General features: G+C 44.0%; 1 protein-coding gene across 1 annotated transcript; it reads left to right on the forward strand.

The window, feature by feature from the left end:
* The first annotated feature begins 6391 nt into the window (after positions 1–6391).
* On the forward strand, positions 6392–23737 carry ALOX5AP (arachidonate 5-lipoxygenase-activating protein). Its single transcript, XM_015425590.1, has 5 exons — positions 6392–6511; positions 9838–9937; positions 12094–12164; positions 18303–18384; positions 22950–23737. The coding sequence occupies exons 1-5, from the start codon at positions 6442–6444 to the stop codon at positions 23110–23112; spliced, it is 486 nt and encodes a 161-aa protein (XP_015281076.1). The 5' UTR covers positions 6392–6441; the 3' UTR covers positions 23113–23737.
* The last annotated feature ends 3467 nt before the right edge of the window (positions 23738–27204 follow it).

Genomic DNA, 27204 nt, shown 5'->3' on the forward strand with positions numbered 1-27204 from the left:
AGCAGCTCATGTGAAAGGGATCCAGGTGTTCTGGTTGATCACAAGCTAAACATGAGCCTGCAGTGCGATGTGGCTGTGAAGAAAGCTAATGCAATCTTAGGATGCATTAGCAGAAGCATTGTGTCCAGATCAAGGGAGGTGGTAGTTCCGCTCTATTCTGCTATGGTTAGGCCTCACCTGGAGTACTATGTCCAGTTTTGGGCACCACATTTTAGGAAGGATGTTGACAAGCTCGAGCGTGTCCAGAAGAAGGCAACCACGATGGTGAGAGGGTTGGAATCCAAGTCTTATGAGGAAAGGCTGAAAGAGTTGGGTATGTTTAGCCTGGGAAAGAAAAAGCTTAGATTGCAGTCTTCAAATATTTGAAGGGCTGTCATGTAGAAGATGGAGTGGATCTATTCTCTCTTGCTACGGATTGCAAGACTAGATCTAATGGGTGGAAATTACAAGGGAGTCGTTACCGGCTAAATATCAGGAGAAACTTCCTAACTGTAAGAGTGGTTGAGCAGTGGAACAGTCTGCCTCAGGAGGTAGTGGATGCTCCTTCGCTGGATGTTTTCAAGCGGAGGCTGGGCGACCATCTTTCGGGTATGTTGTAGGTATGTAGGGCTATCTTTCAGTTATCCTCCTGCAGAGTGCAGGGGGTTGGACTAGATGACCTGCAAGGTCCCTTCCAACTCTAACATTCTATGATTCTAAGTTGATTTACAATCACATTCCAGCCTCTCTGAGCTGCCACAACACATGTCATTTCTGCCATTATACTGAAGAACTCTCTACAGACATAGCATCAACAGTTAAAGTTGCCATCCTCCAGCTGGAGATCTGCTGCGATTATAACTTATATCAGTTCACCTGGAGAAAATGGATGCTTTGGAAGGTGGACTTTATGGTATTATACCTTCCCCTCCCCAAATCCTGCCCCTCCTCAGGCTCCAACCCCCCAGATCTCCAGGAATGTCCCAACCCAGAGCTGATAACCCTACCAATACGGCACTGTTGTTTCCTTGCACTACCAAGTTTACATTGTGTTCCACCAGCCCCATCTAGCAGTGAGATCAGGCAGAGATTGATGGCTTCCCCAAATCAAAGGATGTGTTGGCCTCTTATTTCTACCTCTGTGCTCATTCTGTAGCCACACCCTGCCCCAGTCCTCAGAGCTGTCTCTCCTCTTCAGGTGCCCTGTCAGTGAACTTGGAAGGCAGCACTTACAGCTTCAAACATACACAGCCTCTCTCACTCACACACAGAGACACACACACTTTTGGAGCCATAATGCATCAGAAGTCTTTGTGGTACTTCACCAGTCTAAACAGTTGTACCATGTTCCTGCAGAATGAAGTGTGACATGAACTTCATCTCATGTCACCAATATACACAAGGCTCAACTGCACGTCTGCAGCTGAGATCAGTATGGTATTGCTTCGTATGTTAGTTGGCTCTTATGTGTATGGATCTGGAAGTGACTGGCTGTGCAATGCTTAACACAGCTGCCGCCTTCTAAATCCATCAAAGCCAATAGGCTTAGACGAATGTAACTCTGCTTGGGATTGCATTGTAATTTCCCTTTTGCAGCGACCAAGTGTAACACAAATATAGCATGCTGAATGTGACCGTAGTTCCTCTGTGGTTTATTCGTGAATGTCTAACCTAATCTCTTGGTCTCTGATAAATTGCAAGATAAAACTGTTGCAACTTTGGGTTTTTCTCCTAAGAAACATGACTGGTATTTCGGGGTATGGCAGTCACCACAACACGTACTTTGGCAGGGGACTTCATTTCATTAGCTTCTTTTTAGGCAATCTGCAGGTTACTTCATCACTGGTCTGAGATTACTCATACTTGGGGTTCTTTCTTTGTAACCTGGAATCTCCTCAGAATAATGGAATCTAATTTCTCTTCTGCAGTTCTCTGATTATTGAGAGTGATTATTGTTAAATGCCTTCAGCAGTGGTGAATTGACATCATTTTCACATGTGAAAGCATCACTTAGAATCTTGTACAGGTGGGGGCTGGAGATCTCCTGGGATTACAACTGACCTCCAGACTACATCAATTGCTTATTTATTCATTTAAATCTTTTATTCCACTTCTCCTGGAGAAAATGGCTGCTTTGGTAGACTGTATGGAATCATACTCTACCGAGATCCATCCTCTCCCTAAACCCCATTCTCTCAGGCTTTCCCCTCAAATCTCCAGGTATTCCTGAACCCGGAGTTGGCAACTCTACTTTCAATGCACTGGAATCCGGTTTTATCTGCGGGGCCAGTGACACAGCATGAGGAAGACACAGCATACCAAACCCCGTAGTTTCCATGTAAGGAAAATACAAGTGAGGGGGCCCTCGCCAAGGAGAATTGGGGTGGAAGAAGGGGCTTAGCTCTTCTCCTGACTTCCAACTATCCCCTGCAAATATTCCTACTCGCAATTTTTAATTGTTCCCCTCCCTTCACAGGTAGGGTTGCCAACCTCCAGGTAGTACAAACCAGAGAGATCACGGGAAGGAAGTGGAAAAGGAAACCAACAACTGTGATATGTTATGCCACAAAAGTCTTCAAAGACTAGAAATTTCTTTTTCCAATATTCAGTTTACTGGATGCAATTCAAACGCCATCAACACCAACGGATCATGCATATCATCTCATTTCGTGTACAACTTTGTCAAAGTGAATAGCGTCGAAATACAAGATTAATCCATTTAACAAACTCACTGGTCGTATTTCATAGTTACTCAAGGTCATCCAGCCAGGTGCAAGTGGAGGAGTGGGGAATCAAACCCGGTTCTCCCAGATTAGAGTCTGCAGACTTAACCACTACACCAAACTGGTAATAGCAGGAGATCTCCAACCAGCACCTGGAGGTTGGCAACCTTATTAACCCCAGATCTCTGGCCTTCTCAGAGAAATGTTCATATGCTCTTAAAATGATCTGATCTAAAATATGTCATTCAAAAAAGAATAGGGGATCTCACATTCACATACAAGTTACAATTATGTCTAGTAATTTTTCTGTATGATTTGTTTGGGGGTAATCTTACATTCAGGGTCACCTTCCTTTTGCATAAATACAGTATGTGTCACAGGAAGGCTTGAGCAGAACTCCTGGCTTGTTAAAAATAAGTACAGTGTTCCAGGTGAAATTCGCAGTCAGTGTTGTGCAGTTAGGAGTGCTCTTGGCATCGTTTGTTGAAAAGCTGAACCCCGCAAGAAACAGCAAGCTGTTCTGCTAAGGGATACCCACTGGGGGAAGGCCTGGATCAGTAGATGTATGCAGGGGTCATTTCGTAGAAAAAGAGCTAGGGGGACTCATTAGCATAACTCATTAGCATATGGCACACACCCTGACATCACCGGAAGTGTGTCCTCCCCACAGCCAGCGGCGACCTCCAGCGGGCACCAGCAGGGAGCTCCAGGCCCCGCCCTCCCGCACCTCACCCGGGGGGGGGAGGATGGTGTCCCCCCGCGTCCCCCCCCCCAAATGACCCCTGGATGTATGGGGACCTAGATTTGAGTCCAGTAGCACCTTAGAAATGAGCAGGATTGGGGTGGGTGGGAGGTAATAAGCTTTCAAGACTCAAAGCTCCCTTCATCAGACATAGGGAACTGAATATTTATCCCAAGGTAACAAATAGCATTTCCATGGAACCATATTTCAGGTTGAGGAAATGACTGAGTGGGAGCTTAAATTCTTTCTCCACCTGCAGCACAATCACAAGGCAAAATTGGTCCCTGCACATCTGCGTTTTAAATGAAACCAACAAAAAACTTGCTTGGGCATTCATTTGCAGAACTCCCAGGCTGGTCGCAGAAGCCTTCGAAAGTCCTGGGATGAAATTTGGGCCTTTAGGAAGCTAACAATCCCCTGGTTGTGTTTTGTTTCCAGTGCCAGAACTGGATCCACACACCATTGGATGGTGAATATTGTTGTACATTAGCAGTCACTTGTAATGCTATTGTCCTGTCCATGGGGTGAGGGGGAACAGTTCAACACATGAAGCTGCCATATACTGAATCAGACCATTGGTCCATCAAGGTCAGTATTGCCTACTCAGACTGGCAGTGGCTCTCCAGGGTTTCAGGGAGAGGTCTTTCACATCACCTACTACTCAGTTCTTTCAACTGGAGATGTCAGGGATTCACATTGTGACTTCCTGCATGCAAAGCAGATGCTCAGCCACTGACCCACAGCCCCTCCCCACATTGTGAATTACTGGAATGACAGCACAATAATCAGCTATCTATAGCTAAAGAAAGATCTGCAGATGGTAAGTGATATCCTGGTAGAACCTGCAAGCTCCCTGTGCTTACTAGTCACAGGCATGTGGTGCTACGAACTGAGTAATTTTGGCTTGGGCAAGGACCCTCGACAGTATGCACAGAGTACAACTCACTTCTTTCATCTGATATGCGGAGATGGTAGCCACATTTACCAACCGAAAACTGCAAACACTTTAGTCACTCAAGACAGGGTTTAAGTACCCTAAACTACCGAACTGTCTGTCATTTGGTTTTTCTGTCATTTTATTTTCCCATCAGTTCCTGCAGCATCTTGTTCTGAGGACACAAGGTGACTCCTACAGATTTGACCCCTGAGCACTCTGTAACACTAATTCAGATTCATCCCAGCTGCATGTACACAGGACCAGCCCAAGATCCAGCGGTGCCCCAGGCAAGTCCTTCCCCTTCCAATAGTTTCAACTTTTGAACACCTTTTTAAAAATGTCATGTGTATAACCCATTTCACAGTTTTGGTCCACAATCTGCAGGCATGGTTTACCGTGTGAAATAAAAAGAAAACTAGATGACAAATGAATGTTCTTTTAGAGTGGGTTTAATGCTTAATAAACTCATCATGTCTGAATATTTTTATGGTACAAGTGATATCACAGTCACTTGTGAGTGCACTCTGATGTATGGAAAAAGAAGTACATTTTCCTGGTTGTTGTTGTTTTTTTTAAGAGCATTGACATAACACTGGCCACTGGCAGGTCAGTGTTGTCAGGTATTCGTATGATTTGTTTCAGCTGAAGGACCATGGCTCCATGGCAGAGCATCTGCGTGGCATGCAGAAGGTCCCAGGTTCAGTCACCAACATTTCCAGTTAAAACATCTGGCAGTGGGTCATGTGAAAGACCTCTCTGCCTGAGACCCTGGAAAGCCACTGACGGTCTGATTAGACACTACTGACCTTGATGGACCGAAAATAAAATTTGAGTCCAGTGGCACCTTTAAGACCAACAAAGTTTTATTCTTGTGCATGCACACGTCTTTAGATGCCTGAAGAAGTGTGCGTGCACACAAAAGCTTATACCCAGAATAAAACTTTGTTGGTCTTAAAGGTGCCACTGGACTCAAACTTTGTTCTGTTGCTTCAGACCAACATGGCTACCCACCTGAATCTGTCTTGATGGACCAAGGGTCTGATACAGTATAGCAGGGGTCATTTCGTAGAAAAAGAGGTGCTCATTAGCATGACTTATTTGCATATGCCACACCCCCTGACACCCATCACTTAGGGTCCACTGGACTGTTTTGGATTGCTAGCTTTTGGGGGTGGGATGGATGTGCAGATCTGTCCCCACAGAGGAGGGAGAGCTTGTACCTGAATAAAACTTGTTCTTAAAGGTGCCACTGGACTGTTTTGGACTGGGGGGCCAGGGGGAGCTCTGCAACTTACCTGGCTGCTTCTTGCTCTGACTGAGGGCTGCTGGGAGCAGGGGGTGGGGCTTGTTGCATGTGCCCGCCCCCTGGGCTCTTTACTGCCGGAGCTCCACTCCTGTGCGCTCCTGCAAGAAATGACCCCTGAGTATAAGGCAACTTCCTGTGTTCATGTGATGAGTGTATAGACAGCCCTTGGCAGGTACCCAAAAACCCAGTGCCTCCCAAGCCTGACATTCCAAGCAGTCACCTGGATTGCCGGCCCCTAACCCTTGCCCAGCCCTCACCTGGATGGCCCAGGCTAGCCCACTTTCATCAAATCTCAGAAGCTAAAGAGGGTCAAGCCCTACTTAGTATTTGGAAGGGAGACCACGAAGGAAGTCCAGGGTTGTGATGCAGAGGCAGGCAATGGCAAACCACCTCTGAACATCTCTTGCCTTGAAAGCCCCACGGGGTTGCCATAAGTGGGCTGTGACTTGACAGTGCTTTCCTCCACCAACTCAAGCTCTGAATGTATGCGTCTGTCCTTCTAAGCAATGAATACACTTAAGACAGATATGAACACAGCCTCTCCCCAAATGACAGGTATGTGCAGCCGATCCGTTCAACTGACTGAAAGCACGTCAGAATATAGCATTGCTCTCATGTAGCCTAGCAGTGAAGGTGTCAGGAATGTTCAGTGGTGCAAGATAAGGAAGAAGATCACTTCCTCTTTCTGTGGTTTGTCTCGCTGAGCAGCTAAAAGAAGCTGAGCAGAGAACATCCTATCCAGCCTGCTGCCAACATGGACCAAGAAGTGGTGGGGTGCTTTGTCCTTCTGGTCATTGTCACTCTCTTAAGTGTCATCCAAAACGGTAAGAGAAAATGGTATATTTGGGAGTAGGGTGAGGAACAAACTTGTGTGTTGACTAGAGGGCTACCAAATCGGCCTTGTTTTCATGCTTGTTGTGTGTATGTGTGAAGTTGCAGCAATCTTGTGTCAGAGTTTCTCTCAGAATCCTTTCCCCCTTTGTGGGTTGTATGAGTTTGAATTTTCTAGTCATCGTTATGCCCCGTAGTCTGGATGCATGGAGTTCAGTTGAATGTGGTTACTGAGAACTAGAGTGGGAGACGCTTGCCTACAGCTAGCTACTGGCTGCGAAGGAACTGTTTGCTCCTCCACTCAGAGAAGCAAAAATGGTTGAATATGTCAGAGCTGATCTAGCTGCAGATTCCTAGATTATCAAGCAGTGTGCTGAGCCACACAAGGGGGGAGGTAAAACAGAGACAGAGAGAGAACCACACCGTTCAGGAAACAATGAGCTTTTAAAAACTGTAATATCCCCTTAGTCCAGACCATAGATCCTTGCATACAGCTGTCTGATAGGGATGCCAGGTCCCCCGCTGGCCACCAGAGGGTGGGGGGTAGGGTTGCCAGCTCCAAGTTGGGAAACTCCTGGAGATTTGGAGGTGGAGCCTGGGGAGGACAGGGACCTCCCTGGACTCTATCCCCAAATCTCCAGGCATTTGTCAATCCAGAGTTGCCAACCCCATTGCTTTGGGGGGGATTAACCTCGACTGTGTTGTGTAGCTATAATAGAACCCCAATACCCATTTTAAGAACAGCAGATTCTTGCGGTGGGGGTGGGGGAGAGATTTTGAATGGGAAAGGAGTGGTTAGTAATTTCATCACTATCGCTGCCATTTCTCTACTCCAGTTACCACTTTATGCACCTTCCCCCCCCCACACACACACACTTTAAACTGCATATTTCTGTACTTTTTGACCAAGCACATGTGTAGAAAAACCTGCAGAGAGAGAAAAAAAATTAAGGGAGAACTGGCAAGCGAGGAAATGGTTGTGATGCACCTACTCTCTTCCCTTTTCCCCCTCCAAAACTCCACTTTAAAGCTACTTCTCTTTTTTTTTAACAGAAATTTTGGCTTTATATGTCAAAATTTATATGCACTGTGCATATATGCATGTAGTTAGTCACGAGATACAGTTTGGTGTAGTGGTTAAGTGCGCGGACTCTAATCTAGGAGAACCGGGTTTGATTCCCCCCACTCCTCCACTTGCACCTGGCTGGATGACCTTGGGCAAGCTGTAGTTCTGATAAGAGCTGTTCCTGAAAAAGAGCAGTTTCTGTTAGAGTTCTCTCAGCCCCACCTACCTCACAGGGTGTCTGTTGTGGGGAGGGGAAGGGAAAGGAGTTTGTAAGCCGTTCTGAGACTCCTTTGAGGGGGTCGCAGTCAAGTGCCAAAACCTGGTCCAGGGAGTATCCCAGGCAGTGTTCCCTCTAAGCTGTGCACGTGAGCGGCTGCTCATTAACACAGGAAGCCCTAGTCAGCAGCAATCTGGAGCCAGCGCAGGGTCTTTCACTGCCCATTGCCCATTTTATGATTATGACAGTTATATTCTGCTCAGGATATGAACTGCTCCACTCAGGGGGGGGGGAGCAGTAGTAGTTAGGTTAAACACTATAACACAATGGCAACATAGCAACTACTTGGTTTTTTTTTTTTAACTGGCAAAAAGCTTGGGAGTTTTTAGACTGCAGCCATCTTTAGAGTTTTCACGTGTGTTGTGCCGCTTCTGATGATTGCGCTATTGGTGGGAAAGTTCAGACTTCCCCTCATGTGTCCCCCTCTGTTCTGGCTTTTTGGGGGGGGAGGGTCGCATTTTGGGGGGTTTTTTTTGCAAAGGCACTGAAGTGTTTGAGCATTTCAGCAGCCTCATTCACTCTGCCTCTCTTCCTTGGAATACGGGTGTGTGTGTGCAAAGGCCTTACGTGCAGATATACACGAGAATAGCCCCATTGGCTTTAGTACATTTACTCTTGTGGCAATCATGGGAGGCTCTCAAACAGCAACTGAAGCAGAAAAGATCATTTATTTGCTCGGTCACTTGGCCCATGCCATTTTAAAACTGAAAACATTAAAAGAGCGTAGCAAAAAGAAGGTTTTCCCCACTGAGGAGAAAGGTGCGAAGGATCAAGAGACAGTCTGATGGGTCTTACATGAGTGTATAAAGCAAAAGGAGGACATGATCCTGGCTTTCTCAGGCTGCAGAGGAAGAGAAAATGAGGCAGAGAGAGGAGACCACCAGACGTGCACGCATGTATACAGAGGAAGGTGCCCCTAATGTGAATAATTGCTTGTTTCAATGCAGGCACCTTTCAATGCAGAGCCAGTTTGGTTAGTAGTTAAGTGCATGGACTCTAATCTGGGAGAACCGGGTTTGATTCCCCACTCCTCCACTTGCACCTGGCTGGATGACCTTGGCAACCCATAGTTCTGATAACAGCTGTCCTTAAAAAAGAGCAGTTTCTGTCAAGAGTTCTCTCAGCCCCACCTACCTCACAGGGTGTCTGTTGTGGGGAGGGGAAGGAGTTTTTAAGTCGATTTGAGACACCTTTGGGTAGTGAAGGGCGGGGTATAAATTCAGTCTCTTCTTCTTCTTCCACTGAAAGGTTTCTCCACTGGGGTGCAATTTTTTTAAAAAAACCCACCCAAATCCACCAACCCCTTTCTGGGTGGGTGGGTGGTGCCAGAAGTCACCAATGTGAAAACTTAAGTTCAGATTACAAGCAGAGGCTTTGTTGCAAATACATTTCACTTTTTGGGGCGGAGGGGGGGGAGTGCAGGAGAAACCAGTTTTATTAGGAATGGGGGTAAATGGGGAAGGTATGAGACAGCAGTGAGATGTTTACGAAGTTGTCTGAACACAAGGAAAAAACATGCTAACATGGGGTAACACAAGTGGATTTTTAAGACAACGTGAAAGACACCCTTGTCGAGAGCAAAGGGTCATAATGGTGAGCATGACGGGATACCGAGGAAAGCACAGAAAATTCCTCCCCCCATGTGGACGCTCGCTCCGTTGCTTCTGCAAATGCTTCTTTATTCACAGCGGCAATGAATGCACAATAGGGAGTCATGCTGTTGCCTTAATCTGTTTAACAAAGTCATTAACAGGACTGATAAATTGAAACTGGATTCATAAACCAAAGAAAAGAAGCTTTGCAGCCCCATTACTCCTGCCATAGATAAATATCAGTACTATACAAGTACTGTAGTGCCCCAATAAAAGAGATACATTCCACTGAAAGCTGAATTTGTCCAATTATTGTACTCCTTCTGAGTGTCTTACTTTTCCTGTTGGTATAAACCATGTTTGTTTGTTTTTTAAATCTGACAGCCTTTTTTGCAAGCAAGGTAGAACATGAAAGCAAGAACCACACGGGGAAAAGTTTTCAGCGAGCTGGGCCGTCTGCCTTTGAACGCGTCTCCATTGCCAAGTGAGTGTGTAAAGAAGAGTACATCCAGTAGGAGTGCATTTGGTCCATACATAAAAATTGCCTTTGCTAAAGAGATGCTTCAAGCCAGCCAGCCAGGGTATAGTTGGAAGGCAAACGATAAAGGTATCTTGCAAATCTACATAGGTCTGGGTTTAACTCTGAACAGTGCTTGGGTAAGAGACCTGGGTAGTGTACACTCCCTTTCATTCTGTTCTGGAGAAAGGTGGGATATAAATGCTATTAAAACAAATAGACACCACTCCACCTTCCCACTCATGACTGACCCAAGGCTATTTTTGCTTCCCAGACTAACCCTGGTTCCCTTTAAAAGCAGCATGGCAAATTGCAGGTGCCAGTTCTCTTAACTATCATGAGGTTCCTCCTTCATGTGAGAATTTGGTCACTATTTCTGTTTATCTGTTGCTAGGACTACCAAAATGGTGGCCAAACTCCCATGAGAGGAAGTAATCTTGTGGGAGTTCAAAAAACCCAGTAGTGCGTGGGTTGCTTGCTACCACTTCAGGAAATAAGATAACTTGAATTGCCACTGTTCCCATCGCAGAAATTTAATCTTTTGCACCATGAGTGAACAAGCTACTGGGGTTGACCTGGTGATGAGGGAAGGGTGTACTGTACAGCAGGGCTTTAAAAAAAAGAAAAAGAGGTGCGGGAACGCTCAAGAGGGAAATGAAGTTTTCAATCTGTATATTGAAAACTCATGAACTTTTAAGCATTTTTAAAATAATTTTGTCAAAGAGGCTCTGGAACTCTGTTCCAGCACGTTCCCCCAGAAAAAAAAGCCCTGCAAAGTCTCAGACATGATGACCTTAGCTAATATATCATATGGGCCAGCGTCCTTTATTCCTTCTATCTCTACCAAGGGAAGAGGCTAGAGACTTACTTTTTAAAAAAATAAAAGCTTGGAATTCAGATAACCTGCTTAAACTACCATTACAATACTATATCAATATATCAGTATTGTAGTGGATTTTTTAAAAAATAAAAAATTAAACTACTCATCTTCAGGTAGGGGGAGGAGAGGGAGTGATCAGATGATGACAACAGTCCAATCATTGTCAAAGTGGACTGGAGGTGGGTGGGAGTGGGCGAGACAATGAAAACCAAAAGAAACATGACGCTCGAGGAAAAAATCCAACTCCAAACTGGCTTCTAGAAAAAGATCAGGGTCTCACAAGAATGGGGGAAAAACTGGGGGGGGGGGATTAAAAATAAGAAGCAAACGCTAAAGGCAGAAAAATGCATGTGGAAATCAGGGCGTGGGGCCAAACCCAACAACAACAACAACAACGACAAAAACTTCAGAAAGGCCCTTGGGTGAACATGCCTAGGATTGCTCTGTAAGATTTAATAGGAGGACAGCCTTCATTTGTCCCTTTCTTGATCCCATGTTCAAGGGCTATGTTTTGGCACATAACAGAGGTCTTGGGGAGCCTTAGTTCAAATCATCTTGGGCAATTAATATTTAAATCTAGAAATTATAAATAGGATATATCTAGTGCCTCCATTCTGCTGGCACAGCTCTGCTTGTGCTGATGGAAGATGCTGTATTGGTGCAAGGGGAGAGGGGCAGTTTCACTCACCCTCCCCCCACTTATTATTTACTTCATTTATACCCTGCCTTTCTCTCCAGTGGGGACCCAAAGCAGTTGAAATCAGGGTCCTCTTCTCCATTTGATCCTCAAAAGAACCCCGTGAGGTAGGTTAGGCTAAGAGGGAGTGACTGGCTCAAGGTTACCCAGCAAGCTTCCATGATAGAGTGGGGAATTCGAACCTGGGTATCCCAGATCCTAACCCAGCACACACTCTAAACACTGCATCAAACAGAAGATACAATATTGGATGGATTTTGCCTCTGTCCCCCCCCCCCCTGGCCAGGATTTGTTTTTTTGGATTCACAGGTCACCCCTTTTTGGGGGGGGGGGGAGGATGGCAGCAAAGATCTGCCATCTTGCTTGCACAACTAAAGGATCCAAACAACTGCCTTTAATAGTTGCAATGGGATTCTGATTCTGCACTAAACTCCTGCTCTTACATATTCAAGTTGTTAAAAGTTATGTTTGAATGATAATGATATATTATTTTAAAATTCTCATTATGATGGTGTCCCTTTATCAGAGAATCTTTTCCTTTCCTAGCCAAAACTGCAGAGACGCCTACCCTACCTTTCTTGCGGTGCTTTGGTGTGCTGGTTTGCTTTGTAGCCAAGGTAATGTATTCAGCTTGCTCTCCCTGGCCCTTGTGTTACCTTTCTGATATTCGGGGCAAACAGCAAGACTGCGTGTTCCTTTTGAAAGATGCCTGCTTTGATTCTGAGCGATGGGACTGAGCAGGGTTCTCTTCAAAAGTGCAGGAAATGAAAAGAGATGCAGCACGAGCATGAGTGGTTTCCGTTACAGAGTGAAACAAATTTTGGATTGCCAGTGTTCCTTTTAGCTGTTTCATACACACAAATTCAACAGGTGAAGTCTTTCCCTTCAGTGAATCTACATACGGGGAAGGGCTTTACCCCCTGAATTTCTGCTTGTCAGACAGTTGCACTGCCTAGGAAAAACTGGCAACTCACACTGGATTATAATGAAAGTCCTGATCAGAAGTTTCACAGTGGAATAGTTTTCTAAATAAAATCTGTCTGTTGAGATTTACTCATCCATTCTGCTCCTTTGGATGGGCAACAGTATCTCTTCTTCATGGTAATGTGTGAAATAGGTCTCTTTTGGAAACTTGGCCAAGGTGGGGTTTGAGTGAGACTAAAATCCAGTATATTTCTGTTGGCAGAGCAATTAAATTGATGCTCCCTGACAGGTCTTCTTCTCTTCTTCTTTGTACACCAGGCATTGTCTCTTCCAACAATTTGCTCCCCCCCCCCTTTTACCTCTATAATGCCCAAATATAGTTAACGGAACAGTATTCCTTCAAGGATTCTTCCCTTTTCCTATCCCAGTCCATTCTTAAACATGTTCACTCGGAAGTAAGAGTGCTTCTCCCACTGACTAGCATGGAATTGCCATGATTGATTCATTCAGTTTTACCATGGAATGCTGATGACATCACTGGAAGCCCATCCTCACTGTCCTCCCATGTATTTTCCAGACATGGCTTGTGGTGATTTTTCCCTGAAGATAAAATGCAATTGTAGCCACAAGTTGGCCAATATAAACTTTACAGAAAAACCTAGGTCATGGACACTAAATGCTGGAGTTCATAAATGTTTGGTCTCCCACAAAAGCCTGTTTTGAAGAGGAGTATGAGAACAAAAGGAGCTGCGGTGGCTCAAGTGGTTAAGACGCTGAACTGCAGGCTGTGGAAGGTCAGTAGTTCAGCAGTTCGAGACCCGAGTTGCCGCATGACGGAGTGAGCTCCTGTCTCTAGTTCCAGCTCCTGCCAACCTAGCAGTTCGAAAGCAAGGAATTGCAAGTAGATAAATAGGTACCACTTCGGTGGGAAGGTAACAGCGTTCCGTGCGCCTTGATGTTTAGTCATGCCGGCCACAAGACCACGGAAACGTCTTTGGACAGCGCTGGCTCTTCGGCTTTGAAACAGAGATGAGCATCGCAACCCTAGAGTCAGACTCGACTGGCTTTCGAGCAAGGGGACCTTTACCTTTATTTATGAGAACAAATGTCTTGTGAACTGGGTTTCCTAAAGTGCCATTATATCTTCACTGACTTTCCTCCCCAAACTTTACACTCCCCAGTAGGGAGGCAGGAGATTTCCCACCCACCCCCTGCATTACCTCCTGCCAGGGAGCTGGGTAGTGTGTGTGGGGGAATGGTTGGGAAAATGCAGGGAGGGGGAGATTGTATCATGCTGTTGCCATAACATCACTTTCAGCATGACCTAGAAGTGACATCATCATGCCAGATGACACTCTAGCATTCTCTCAAAATCTCTATGGTAAAACCATAAAGTTTTGGTTGCATACTAGAGTGTCATGCCTATGTGGTGACATCATTTATGGGTCATGCCAGAAGTGACATCACCATATTGCTGGCACCAACATGATGCTGCTGTTTGGTTTTCAGCACACCAAGAAAAAGATTTTTTAACTGTGCATCACACTGTTATCTTGAATTTGTTCTTAGGGATCCATGTTCTGTGTACATAGATTTCTGCTAAAAGACTGTGCCTTTTTAAAGACATGTCTGTATGCCTTTGCTTTTGTTTTAGTATCTGGAAAGGTTTGCGGTTGCATAATAAAAACTGCTTAGCTGCATGGGGAGCTGGTTGCTAGTTGGGGTAACCCCCACACAGCAACCATCACTAACTGCATGTGTGACTTGGGACTTCAGCTATGATTAAATATAGACCTGTATACCTGGAACTGACCATTACAAGAAGGAAATATGCCAGAGACATTTAAAAATGAAATTAGGTAAAACAAGAAGCAGGACCCGCGATACTTGTGTATGCCCCATGGCCTGCAAAGCAGGAGGGGGTCCTCAGTGAAAAGGAGGAGGTGGCTGCAGGTGAGTCCAGCAGCAATAGTGGCAAGCCATGCCCAGGTACCAGCCGCCCCGCCGCCCACGCTTCCCCCCCACCCAGGCTTCTTCCCTCCCCTCAGCCAGCAGCAACTGCAGCGAGCCCTGTGTGGCTCCCAGCCACCTGCCCGCCTTGGCTTCTCCCCCCCCCCCCACCCCCCCCGGAACAGCAGCAAGCCCTGCTTGGATCCCAGCTGCCCACCCGCCAAGGCTCCCCCAGCTCCCTCGCAGCTGCTAGTAGCAAGCTCTGCCACATTTCCAAATGGCAAGTCCATTTTCCACACCTGCGCGAGAACACAGTTTCAGGGGGGTTTTCATTCAAGTATCTCCGTATATTTTAAAAAACATGTTAGATTTTTCTGCACACCTAAGTAATGCCTCAAGTGTGCAGGAATTACTGTTGAGCCTTCATGTGCCCCCAATTTGCAGAAATAAGTATCTGTACACACTGGGGACAGTTGGCTATTAGTATATAGATGTGCAGCATACGATTCGCCTTCTGTGCTCCTATGTTCTAATTGTGACTCCGGTGTACTTCCCCTGTACAGAGAGTGTTATGTTTAACCTCCATTAAACAGATTTTCCTAAAGAACCTTGGAATTGTAGCTTTGTAGAAACATTCATAATGTTTTGGGGTTTTTTCAATTTTTTAAATTAAATTTTGAAGCAACATGCATAAAAAGAAAAAACAGAAAACATAAAAATATAATTTAAAAGAAGCATGAGAAATATGAGAAACGTAAGGGAATATCTTTTGATTTTTGTCTACAACTGGTACAACTTAATTTACTCTTATCACCCTCTCTATAACTACCTTACTAAAACCTCTCCTTTATCTGTTATCTAGTTTTTATCCTCTTGATCTTCAGAACCCTAAGTCATCATTTCAGTATATAAGGGGGTACCAGTTAACCATAAATGTAGATAATAGCTTTTCCCTGATTAGAGAAGTAAGCTTAACCATCTCCGTAAGTTCCACCATCTTCACTAGCCATTCTTCCATTGTAGGCAATATTGGAGATTTCCATTTCTGAGCATATAATAATCTTGCCACCATTGTGATATACAAAAACAAAGTTCCATGTGGGTTTTTTTACTGACTGTCCATTAGTCCCAACAAAAAAGCCTCTGGTTTCAGTTGTTTACTATTATTCTTTTATAAATATTAATATACTTTTATAACTTTTATAAAATGATATACCGATGGTATATGGCCCCAGAAAAATTAACTAAAATATACAAAAATATTTCAAACAATTTGGAAATGTGATCAGAGAGAAGTGACATTTTATCATTTGTGGTGGACATATATTAAAGCTAAAAAGTTTTGGATACAAATACATTCAATTATTCAGAAGATTTTAAAGAATCCTTTGTTAATGCACATACTTCATTCACAAAATGACGTGTGGCTGTTGGCATTATGAGCTTTTAGGAAGAAGCTAGCTGCTTACTATTAGAAACAGGATACTGGTCTGATTCAGCAGGGCTCTTCTTACATTTTTTTAATAGAAGAAGTTTTCATTACAATAATCATGAAGTTACGTTAATTACAAATGAAGATCACAAGTAGGACAGATTAACGGATTAAATTAAACACAGTGCATGCTTTAAAAAGTCATAATACACAATTAACACATTCCATAGAGTTCATAGCATCCATCTACCCCTACTGACCCTTATATCAACTATAGTCAAATAATTAAATGTATCTTAGAACAGTATCTTTAAATTGCTCTTTTGGCCTGAGTCTATTCCAGTACTTTATAAATGGACTCCACTGTTTGACAGTTCCTGAGAGCCTATTTTCCCTTTGCAGCTTCTCTTATATACTGTTATTTTGTTCATTAAGGTTACATACCATACTTTACATGCCCAATCATCTAGACTTGGCAGGTATAGTTGCTTCCCACACTACACCAGCAGCGGCCTTGCTGCAATTAGTAAATTCTTGGCTAAGCATTTCTCCCCTTCATGAAGGTTATTTGGTAGAATATGTAGTAGAAGCACCTTAGGGTCAAATGGTAATTTACAATTCAGGATACTATTGATTTCTTTAAGTATTTTGCTCCAAAATTTTTGTACTAATGGCCACTGCCTCCATATATGAAGTCCTGGTCTCCTTGTTACATCATCAGCACAATTTAGACATCTGCTGATATCTTAGCGATCCTATCAGGTGTAAGATATCACCTATACATCATCTTAATAACATTTTAGCTTATGCCTGTATTAACTATATTTTAATTATGTCCCTACATAGCTCCTGCCAGTGATCCTTAGGGATAACTTCCTGTAAGTCTTTTCCCCACCTTTTTATAAGTTGTATGTTAAATGTCTGAATCTGCCAAAATCCCATAAATAACTGACACCAATCATCTGTGCAGTTCTCTTTGATCTAAAATTCATTTGAATCTGTTTAGGGGTCACCAAATATCAGTTTGAAACTTCTTATTTAGAGATACTGAAAAAACAGTAATGGAATTTCTCCAGCCTCATGTTGAAGTTCTTCTTAGGATTTAATAGCATGGTTCTTAAGAAAATCAGAGATTCTAGTCAATTTCAGACTCTTCCATACACTGAAACCTTCTGTTTGAAGGACTTTTACAAATTCACTATGTTGGAATATTGGCATGTAAGGGAAGTTAATGTCCTAATATTTTCCTGCACTGATCCCATGCTTTCACTGATGCCATACGGATATACATAATATCTTGCTTTCCCCTTTGCTTGTTATATTTCCAGATCCAAGTGTCCATTGAGCAAGCAAGTCCATATTGCTCTAATCCCCAAATGCTTTGTGTCTCATTCGATCTAAACCAGTTAAATAAGGCAGAGAGCCTAGATTCCAAATAGTGCCTTTCAACACTTGGTACAGAAAGACCACTGTTCTCCCAAGTATGTTGCAAAACATGGGGGGGGGGTTGTTTGTTTTTTTGTTCTCTCAAATAAAATTATTCATTATTTACTGGATTTTCTTCAGCATTGCCTGATTAGCTAATAAAGGTAGTGCCATAATTACAAATAAAAAACCTAGGTAGGATTTTCACTTTAATGATAACAATACATCCTAGCCAAGACAATTTATATTTGGTCCAGTTTTTAAAATCGTTTTCCATTTTCTTAATTATTGGATGTCAATTTTGTTCCATCATATGGTCCACTTTACTAGAGATTGAAATGCCTTCATATCTCATTTTCTCACTCTTCCAAGGTGAATTAATTGCTTCAGTTATCCTACTCTTATCTACTTTTGTTAGCCCCACTCCCATCAGCACTGATTTAGGGTTATTAATTATATACCCAAAGATTGCCCTAAATTGCATTATTATTTGATTTAAACTCTGCACTGAATTCTTAGGATCCTGTAAAGTAAAAACTATATTGTCGGCCTACAATAACAATTTTGTGGTATTTTCTTGGAATCTGATGCCTTTAATTCCTTGTTGCTAATAGCACTGCTATTGCCAAAATTTCAATTGCTATATTAAACAACAGTGGTGAGATCAGGCAACCCTGTCTCACTCCTCTTCCCAAACTGAAGAAAGTGGAAGACCTACCACCAATCACCCATCTGCAAAATATGTCATCCAGGCCAAAGGTCATTAAAGCTGAGTCCAAGAAAAACCAGTCAATTCTATCAAATGCCTTCTCCGCATCAACACAGAAGAACATTGCAGGAATGTGTCTTACTTCAGCAAAATTAATTAGATTGACCAGCTTTCTGATATTCCAAAAAATTAAAGGGATTTTCTTAACCTTCATTCCCTCAGATCTTTGGCTCTGATTCATATTATTTAAAACAGGTTGGAAACTGGATAAAATATTTTAGAGATCTAAAAGGTGTTGGTTTTCTTTCTCTTTAGTTCCTGCTGCCTTCGCTGGGTTGATGTACTTGTTTGTGAGGCAGAAGTATTTTGTTGGCTATTTGGGAGAAAGGACACAGAGGTAACTTCTCAGTTTATATCTTCTTATAACGTTTTATGTTATCAGGTGGCCACCCGTTTTTACATTTCTTTGTCCTTACCATAATTATGTTATGTTCTAGATTCTCTCACTCAGTTTATTGGGCCAATTTTGCTGTATTGTTTCCCCTCCATACAGAGGAACGCCTGGAGAGAGATACATGAAGACAATGATAAATCCCTTTGAATTTTGTGATATGAAAAAATGAGAAAATATTCTATTGGCTTTTCCTCCATAGAATGAAAAAACCCTCCTTCTTCTGATTATGTGATACTTCTGGCCCCAGATCTTGGTTCTGTGATATTTCTAAAAGTTTTGTTTTGTTTATTTGTGTGTTTTTTTAAGCAAGAGGGTATATGCAGAATTGCTTAGCACAGCTTAGTTCTACCTCATATGTTATCGGATCTTGAGTATATGGTCCTGCGTTTTACATTTAATACACACCAGTGGACCATGGTCTAGGCCTTTCAGCTTTGCTTCCCACAGTGATTCCCATTCTCAAAAACTGAACACTACAGAGGCTGCACTGGTTGTAAACATTCTTAACAGTGAGCCCTGGAGATATGTTTTAGCCACACATCCTCAGGATTCAAGCAGTACTATCCTATGCCCTGGACAACAACATATCTCTGGTGCTACTGTGGTAATATATAACTATTGATTATTCTATGCTCTCTCAACATGGAAGAGATTTTTTTCTTCAAAAAGACCCAGTTCCAAAGAGCCATGAGCATAGCAATCACACTGGGGTCCATAGCAACAATACCTACATCTGCCAATCATAAAGGAGGACATGAAACCCCAAATCCAGCCATATATGAAAGCAACCAACTAACACACACATGGGCATGTCTCTATGACCTCATACTGCCACAAGCCACTGTGTTCAGGCAGATTGTGCCATCTAAGGATCCTGCAGCTCCCTTCTTGCTAGAGCACATCTGTGATGACAGCATTTGGCCCTCTAGTCCCCTTCCCAGTGTGAGTCCTGTGCTGAAAACAGATGAAGTTAATAGTGAGCACTAGGGAATTAGTCGCTGTCTACCAAACCCCAATCAAATGGAGATCCAGGTGTGAAAACAATCTATACATTGATTGAACAGTATCAGGGACACTGTTCTGAAAGCAAGTCAGATGACTGAGCTGGCCAGCTCTTTGGTTTTAGTAAGGATTCTGTGCATTAGAAAGCTGCTTTAACTGACAATTAAATCCAGGGGTGTCCCATCACTGCATGCCCATGACTGGAGCAACTGTGGTCAAGCTACTGTCAGATAACCTTGTATTGTTGTAGGAACCAGGACAGAGCAAGAGCACTACATACATATAGCAGGAGCAGTTGGGTGTACACTGGTTACTGCAGCTGTTAGTCATGTTATAAACTCAGCTGATGGCTGGCACTGCACTATGAATGGGGGGGGGTCTGTCCTGCCATCTACAGCTTTTGGAGAACTGCATGCAAAGAGCCAAAGGTGACATAGGGACTGTAGTGAGCAATGAAACCCAGCATGGTGTAGTGGTTAGTGTGCTGAACTAGGATCTAAGAGACCCCAGTTTGAATCCCCACTCTGCCATGGAAGTTTGCTGGGTGACCTTGGGCCAGTAACACACTCTTAGCCTAACCTACCTCACAAGGTTGTTTTGTGGATAAAATGGAGAATTAAATTTATTTATTTATTTATATTTATCTTTAAATTTATACCCCGCCCTCCCCGAAGGCTCAGGGCGGCTCACAAGGGGCACGAATGCCCAAGTTAAAACATTAAAACAGTACAGAACAACATACAATACAATAAATACAATTCACTAAAATTTTACTTAAAGAGTGTTGCAAGCCACTTCGGGTTCCCATTGGAGGAAAAAGTGGAGTATAAATGAAGTCAATAAATGAAATCAATGAATGCTCTGCAGTAGCAATGAAAAGCAAGGGAAATACAGTGTACATAGTTCTCTCCCAGTGTCTACACTTCCTCTTTCCGCTTTGAGGGTTTCAACATGGTGGGGTTCACTTGTTAGGTGAGTCAACGTACCCATTGGGCCAGTGCTTCTCTATCATTCATACAGATTTGCATTGGAACTCCATCTGCAGTTCCTGTTTGGACTAAGGCAGGGGTAGACTGAGAGGGCAAAATGGTTCTGGAAAAGGGTCCCCCCCCCCAAAAAAAAAAGGAAAGAGAAAGGCAGAAAGAGCATGCCCCCCCCCCTGCCCACATCGTACACAGCTCAGCTGGACAGCTCCACTATGTGTAGTTCAGGCATGCCACGTGCCTCCTTTTCTGGGCAGTGCAGGGTTCAGCCAGGCCAAGTAGGGCTTGGCAGAGCCACGTGTCTTCTTCCCTGTGGGTATCTCCTTTCCCACACAACATGGCATTGAGCTGGGCCAAACGCCTCCTTCATCGCTCAGGGGTCGGCCAAGCAAGCATCTCCTTTGCTGCAAGAGCCTCAGCCAGGCCAGGTGTCTTCTTCCCTGTGACACGCATGGCTTGGCCAGGTGTTTCCTTTACCATGCAGGACTAGGCCAAGCCATACCCCTCCTTCCCTACTCCCCATGGGACTGGACCGGGCCATGTACTTTCCTCCCCACTCCATGCAGTGCTCCATCCAATGGCTTGTGTCAGCTGCCTCCCATCTTGCACGGGAAGAGGGCTTCCGCACACTTGGGGCTGGGGTCACCCTGGCAAGGGGACAGCTCCCAGACCATTGATACCCCCAGGACTTTCTCCAGTGTCTTTAATGGCCAATCTGCTCCTGCCCCAAAGGAAAAAGAGGTGTTGGGCCAGCAGTATCAATGGTTGGAGCCCCTGGTAGCCATAGAGCAATGAGACTGTAGTCCCTGGTGATGTTTTGCCAGCATATCTCCCTGTCTGCACTGTGCATCTTTACCTTGTGTGGAAGACACAACTAGCAACTAGTAGGAGGGAAGGTTTGTTGAGCCAGTAAAGAGTTGCTATTTGTAAAGTGGCAGCAGCAGAGATAGCAATTGTGCAAAGTGTGAGCCAGCAGGGTGTAGTGGTTAAGGATCAGACTAGGATCTGGGGGAACCAGGTTCAGACCCCCAGCTCTGCCATGGAAGGTTGCTGGGGGTGATCTGGGGGCAATCACATGCACTCAGCCCAACCTACCAGCCAGTTTGGTGTAGTGGTTAAATGCGCGGACACTAATCTGGGAGAACCGGGTTTGATTCCCCACTCCTCCACTTGCACCTGGCTGGATGACCTTGGGCAAGCCATAGCTCTGATAAGAGCTGTTCTTGAAAAAGAGCAGTTTCTGTCAAGAGCTCTCTCAGCCCCACCTACCTCATAGGGTGTCTGTTGTGGGGAGGGGAAGGGAAAGGAGTTTGTAAGCTGCTCTGAGACTCCCTTGGGTAGTGAAGGGTGGGGTATAAATCCAATCTCCTCTTCCTCCTCCTCCTCCTCCTCCTGCTCCTCCGCCTCTTCTTCTTCTCAGGGTTGTCATGAAGACAAAATGGAGGAGAGAATTATTTTGCAAGCCACTTTGGATACTCACTGGGGCAAAAAATAGGTTATAAATATCCAAATAAACAAATAAGGCCAGGGAAATGTATCCCATACTGCCTGCCCAATCAAGTGAGACATGCAGGTCCAGGCCAGGGTTTATACAGTATGTAGGTAAGCTGTAATTTTGCTGTAATTTAAATTGGTATCTTAAACTGTGCTGTAGGAGGGTAGGCATGGTGAGAGACAGAGGGAAACAGGGTTCCCCCCCCCCCCAATCCCCACTCGAATTTGCTTGTAGAGGAGTTTTCACTGGCCAGCTTTTTGGCCATCATAATATTTCCTGGAGGTGGAACAAGGGCTTGAAGGGGTTTAGGATACTAACTAAGCCCTGTTCTTCCCCCATCATTTCCCAGGTGCTGCCGATTTCTCGCCCCTATTGCAGCAGAGGCACACTGTCACCACCACCACCACCACCGTTACAGCACTAGTTGAGCACTACATCAGCATATCTCCAAGTTCTACCAGGATGGGTCTTAGTCTGAATTGGGCCCCCACACACCTTGGGAATTAGTTCCCAGAGCAGAACTGCATGACTGCGTCTGCTGACATTCCATGTGTTCACCACATGAACTTTGCAAAATGTGAACTGGCCCTCTTTCACCCAACTCAACAGTCTTAACTTCTCTGGGATGGAGAAACCTTTAAGCTGGTGCTGAGGATCGGTAGTCAGTGTCTACTGTTTAGCCCCTCAGATTAAAACTGCAAGCCTGTTGGATTTTGCTTCTGATCTAATCAGGCCCATCATTTTTAATAGCTGCGATAAGATATATGTATATTTTAAATGGAATGTTCTTGATTGCTGATGCATAAATTTTGCAAGGAGCGCCAAATTTCCTGTGCTGATTTACACCTGCACTGCTCACATGAAATTAATTGTATCGTAGAGATGTACATCAGTGTAGAATTTGACCCCATTAATCGGAACATCTGAGCTCTATTTAACTTGACCTTGATGGCAGATAGAGGGGATTAGCACTCTTCCAGTGAATCGATACATTCTTATGCATTTCTTTGCTCTTTTATTTCTCTCAGCACGCCTGGTTACATGTTTGGAAAACGCGTCATATCGTTCCTTTTCCTTATGTCTGTGGCGGGAGTCTTCAACTATTACCTCTGCCTCTTTTTTGGAAGTGACTTTCAGATGTATATAAAAACGGTGACCGGTACCATCTCCCCACTGCTGCTTATTCCTTAAATAACCTCAGAAAAAGGGCTGGAAGAGGTGGAGGCAGAATGGAAGAGATCAGGGTGCTTAGCCAATCGATTTCCAGAAGCATATGTTTGAAATGAACCTGCAAAGCTCCTTTTAGATTGCCATAAATCTAATGCTCTTTAGGGCTTTGTAGTTTTGATTTAACACCGCTTTTTCTCTGCAAGAAAATTATTTATGGCAAGCACTTGACATGTCTTTGGGAGAAGAGTAATATGTCCCGGTAATTTATAGGTCCTCTCTCTGTAAATGGCAACTTGCTTTGTTTGGGTCACTGAATTGTTAGGTATAAGGGAAATTTTTCATTGGCATCAGATTTTTAAACAGGGTACGAAAGTAAAGTAATTGTGTTCATCATGGATTTGCAATTTCTTTGACATCCAGTGGGACTCAGACTCCCATCTTGCTAGTAGCAGAGAGATGCAATGTAATCCTAAAGAGAGGTACACCATTCTAAGCCCATTGACTTCAATAGACTTACAAGGGTGTTAACTCTACTTCGGATTCTTCAGTTAATGGAAATGTATGCATTTACTTACACCCTGGTTATCACTATCATATTACTTAAATATAAATAAGAATAAATATATATTTGTGTATGTTTTTTTTCCTGGCAGAGGGAGCATGGTATTTTAAATAAAATAATTAACAATTACTGAACTTCGTTTACTGCTGTGTCCTTATTGTCATTAAAGTCTGCTACTTTTAAGACACAAATCAAAGACAATAGCTTTGGATCAAACAGTGTTCAAAAGGTTGGATGCAAGTTTTAGAGCTACACATAATTCTTCAAGCATAGCAATTTAAAGCAAAAAGAAAATACATGCAGCCAAGTGTTTCACTGTGATGATGGTGATCCATGATGTTATGAATGAATACGATTTATGAATGGTATGTAATTCACAGTGCAATCCTAAACAGAGCTACTCTCTTCAAATCCATTGAAGTCAATGGGCTTAGAAGGGTGAAACTTTGCTTGGGATTGCACTGTTAATTCTGAATATACAACTACTCATGCAGGATTATTTATTGTTTACTCTGCCATTAGGGGACTCTTTCAAAATGTACTTTCAGTGCCCTGACCTGGATAGCCCAGGCAAGCCTGATCTTGTCAGATCTTGGAAGCTAAGAAGGGTCAACTCCGGCAAATACTTGGATGGGAGACCTCCTTGGTATACCAGCACTCAGGAGGTGGGGGCAGGCTTTACTCAGCCACATCTCTAAATATTCTCCAGGTGCTCAGTCACCAGAGGTTGCCATAATTTCCAGGTGTACACACACTCTCTCACACACACAAGCACATATGAAAAATACAAAAAATAATGTGGTTTCAGAGAATAGTTGTGCTGGTCTGCAGCAGAACACCTAGCGTTGAATCTATTAGCACTGTTGAGGCCAACCATATTTTGGGGGGTATAAACATCCAAAAGTCAAAGCTGACGAAGGGAGCTTTGACTCTTGAAAGCTTCTACCCCCAAAATCTTGTCCGTTTCTAAGGTACTACTGGACTCTAATCTAGTCTTTCAAAATGTGGTAGTTTCCCTCTCTTTTATTACTGTAATAATTCAATATTTCAGAAGGAAAAGAAAACAGAAGACAGCAGATCAGAGAAAATAAAGCATATGGCCCTGTGTTATTACAAAACGTATTCTGATACTCTGTAAATAAAATCCATCTCTCTACATGTTGGTTCGAGTTTGTGTAGTCATTTCTGTTGCTCTCTCATTTTCACTCAAAATGCTACCGTTCGTATGGTTTTATACCTGCCCATCAAAGAGGATGAGAGTTCTGATGAAATGCAATACATATTCTTGCTGCTGTTAGAAAGGAAGTATATTCTAATAGCAAAGTCAGAATATCTTTGGGTACTTAAATGTGATGACTGGAGCTGTGAACAAGCAAGACAGATCTTTCTACAAACTTGAAAAGGGCCCTATGTTTGCATAGAAATGTGAAATCTAAAAAAAGTACACTGGGCACCTTAAAAAATCTGAAAATGATAAAAGGAGCACTTGTAGCTTTAAGCAATGGATTACCTCAGTGGCTGTTGCTAGGCAACCACAGTATTCCAGGCTTCAGTTTCTGTGAGTAAAAAGGCAGGGGAAGAGAGCAGGGCCTTTCAAAGGAGAACTCATTGGGGCCAGGCCTGGTTAAGGTTGCCAGCTCCAAGTTGGAAAATTCCTAAAGATTTTTGTGGTGGAGTCTGAGGAGGGCAAGGTTTCAGGATGGGACAGGCCTCAGACGAATATAATGCAATAGAGTCCACCCTCCAAAGCAGTCATTTTCTCTAGGGCAACAGATCTCTGTTGTCTGGAATTCAGTTGTAATTCTGGGATATTTCCAGGTCCCACCTGGAAGTTGGCAGCCCTAGGCCTGGAAGCAATCTCTGGGTGACTTTATACCAGCCAACCGGCTTGACTGAACTAGGCTTGGCTGCTTACTACTTTTCAACACCTTTTCACTTACTACTTTTCAACAGCAGCCGCCCTATGAAAGCCAGTGTAATGTAGTAGTTAGAGCTTCAGAGTAGAGTCTGGGAGACCCAGGTTCAAATCCCCATCTTGCTGTGGAAGCTCACTGGGTGATTGTGAGCAGTCACATACTTTCAGCCTAATCTACCGCACAGGGTTGTTGTGTGGATAAAAAGGATAAGAGAGTGATGTAGGCTGCTTTAGTCCCCACTGTGGAGAAAGGTGGGGTATAAATGGAGTAAATAAAGAATAAATACAGCTGAAGATGAGAAACAGATAAAAGATAGGTTGGTGAATGGCTGAGAAGGAGAGAATGAGGCAGGGAGAGGATATGGGGGTTACCAAGAGGAGGAAAGAAGTTAGGAAATTCCTTGAAATTGGGGGGGAGGGGTTGAGGAGGGGAGGGATCTCAACAGAGCATAATGCCATAGACTCCACCTTCCAAAGCAGTAATTTCCTCCTGGGGAACTAGGGTTGCCAACCTCCAGGTGGGGTGTGGATATCACCCAGAATTACAACTGCTCTCCAGATGACAGAGATCTGTTCCCCTGGAGAAAATGGCTGCTTTGGAGTGTAGACTTCATAGTGTTATACCATGCTGAGGTTGTTTCCCTCCTCAAATCTCACCCTCCCTAGGCTCTACCCCCAAATCTCCAGGGATTTCCCAACCTCAATTTGGCAACCCTAAAGGGAACTGATCTCTGCAGTTAGGAGGAGATCTGTTGTGATTCCAGGAAATCTCCAGCCCCTACACAGAGGCTGGCAACCCTAGAAGGAGAAAAGGAAGCAGGAAAATTGGAGAGACTATGGGGGCTTTCAGGTAAATCTGTGGATTGGGGCCATGTAGAGAGAACAGAGATTTTTCTACAAAGTTAGGGGAAACATCAGGTTTGCAGAAAAATGAGGAATAATTAATGGAGAGGGAGTTAAATCCCTCCAAACAGAGGGTCTTGATCTTTGTCAGCTTGGTAGCATCCACCTGCCTTGTGCTGTGGTGGGGGAGCTGCCAACACTGCTGAGCCAAATAGGCTGAGGCACTGCAGGTGAACAAGAGAGTGGAGAGGGCAGGAGCCACTGCTTCCCCCTACTGCTGCCACTTTCCACATAGCAACAGGAAGCAGAAGAGATGGGTGAGGGCAGGCAGAGTGGTAGGTTGCAGGCAGGCAGAATGGTGAGCAGAACAGTTGGGTGCCCAGACCTTTGGGAAGGAGAGTGGACAAAGCAGGGGAGGTAGTGGGTGAGTGAGAGTCCTCCTACCCTGACAACTTGCCTCAGGGAAGGAGTTAGAGCCAGACCTGCAGAGGTGGCCAAACTCTGAGGGAAAGGAGCAAGTCAAGGAGGGAGGGAGAGTAACCAACCTGGGCCAGGAAAGTCCTGGAGATTTTGAGGTGTAGCCTGAGGAGGAGGGGGAAAATCTCAGTGGGGTATGATGACATACAGTCCACCCTCAAAGTAGCCATTTTCTCTGGTGAACTGATCTTTGCGGTCTGAAGACAAGTTGTAATTCTGGGAGATCTCTAGGTTCTGCCTGAAGGTGGGCAAGCTTATCCAGAAGTCTTGCAGGTCCCCAGTTGTTAATGCATAAAAGTCACCTGAAATGTTGTTC

This window comes from Gekko japonicus, unplaced genomic scaffold (assembly GCF_001447785.1).
Source record: "Gekko japonicus isolate JY-2015 unplaced genomic scaffold, Gekko_japonicus_V1.1 scaffold913, whole genome shotgun sequence".
In the NCBI taxonomy this organism is placed as follows: domain Eukaryota; kingdom Metazoa; phylum Chordata; class Lepidosauria; order Squamata; family Gekkonidae; genus Gekko; species Gekko japonicus.

Coding starts and splice junctions, on each gene's coding strand:
- ALOX5AP (XM_015425590.1), top strand. CDS start 6,442: ATGGACCAAGAAGTGGTGGGGTGCTTTGTCCTTCTGGTCATTGTCACT. Junction 9,938..12,093: donor GAACGCGTCTCCATTGCCAA/GTGAGTGTGTAA, acceptor TTCCTTTCCTAG/CCAAAACTGCAGAGACGCCT. Junction 12,165..18,302: donor TGGTTTGCTTTGTAGCCAAG/GTAATGTATTCA, acceptor CTTTCTCTTTAG/TTCCTGCTGCCTTCGCTGGG.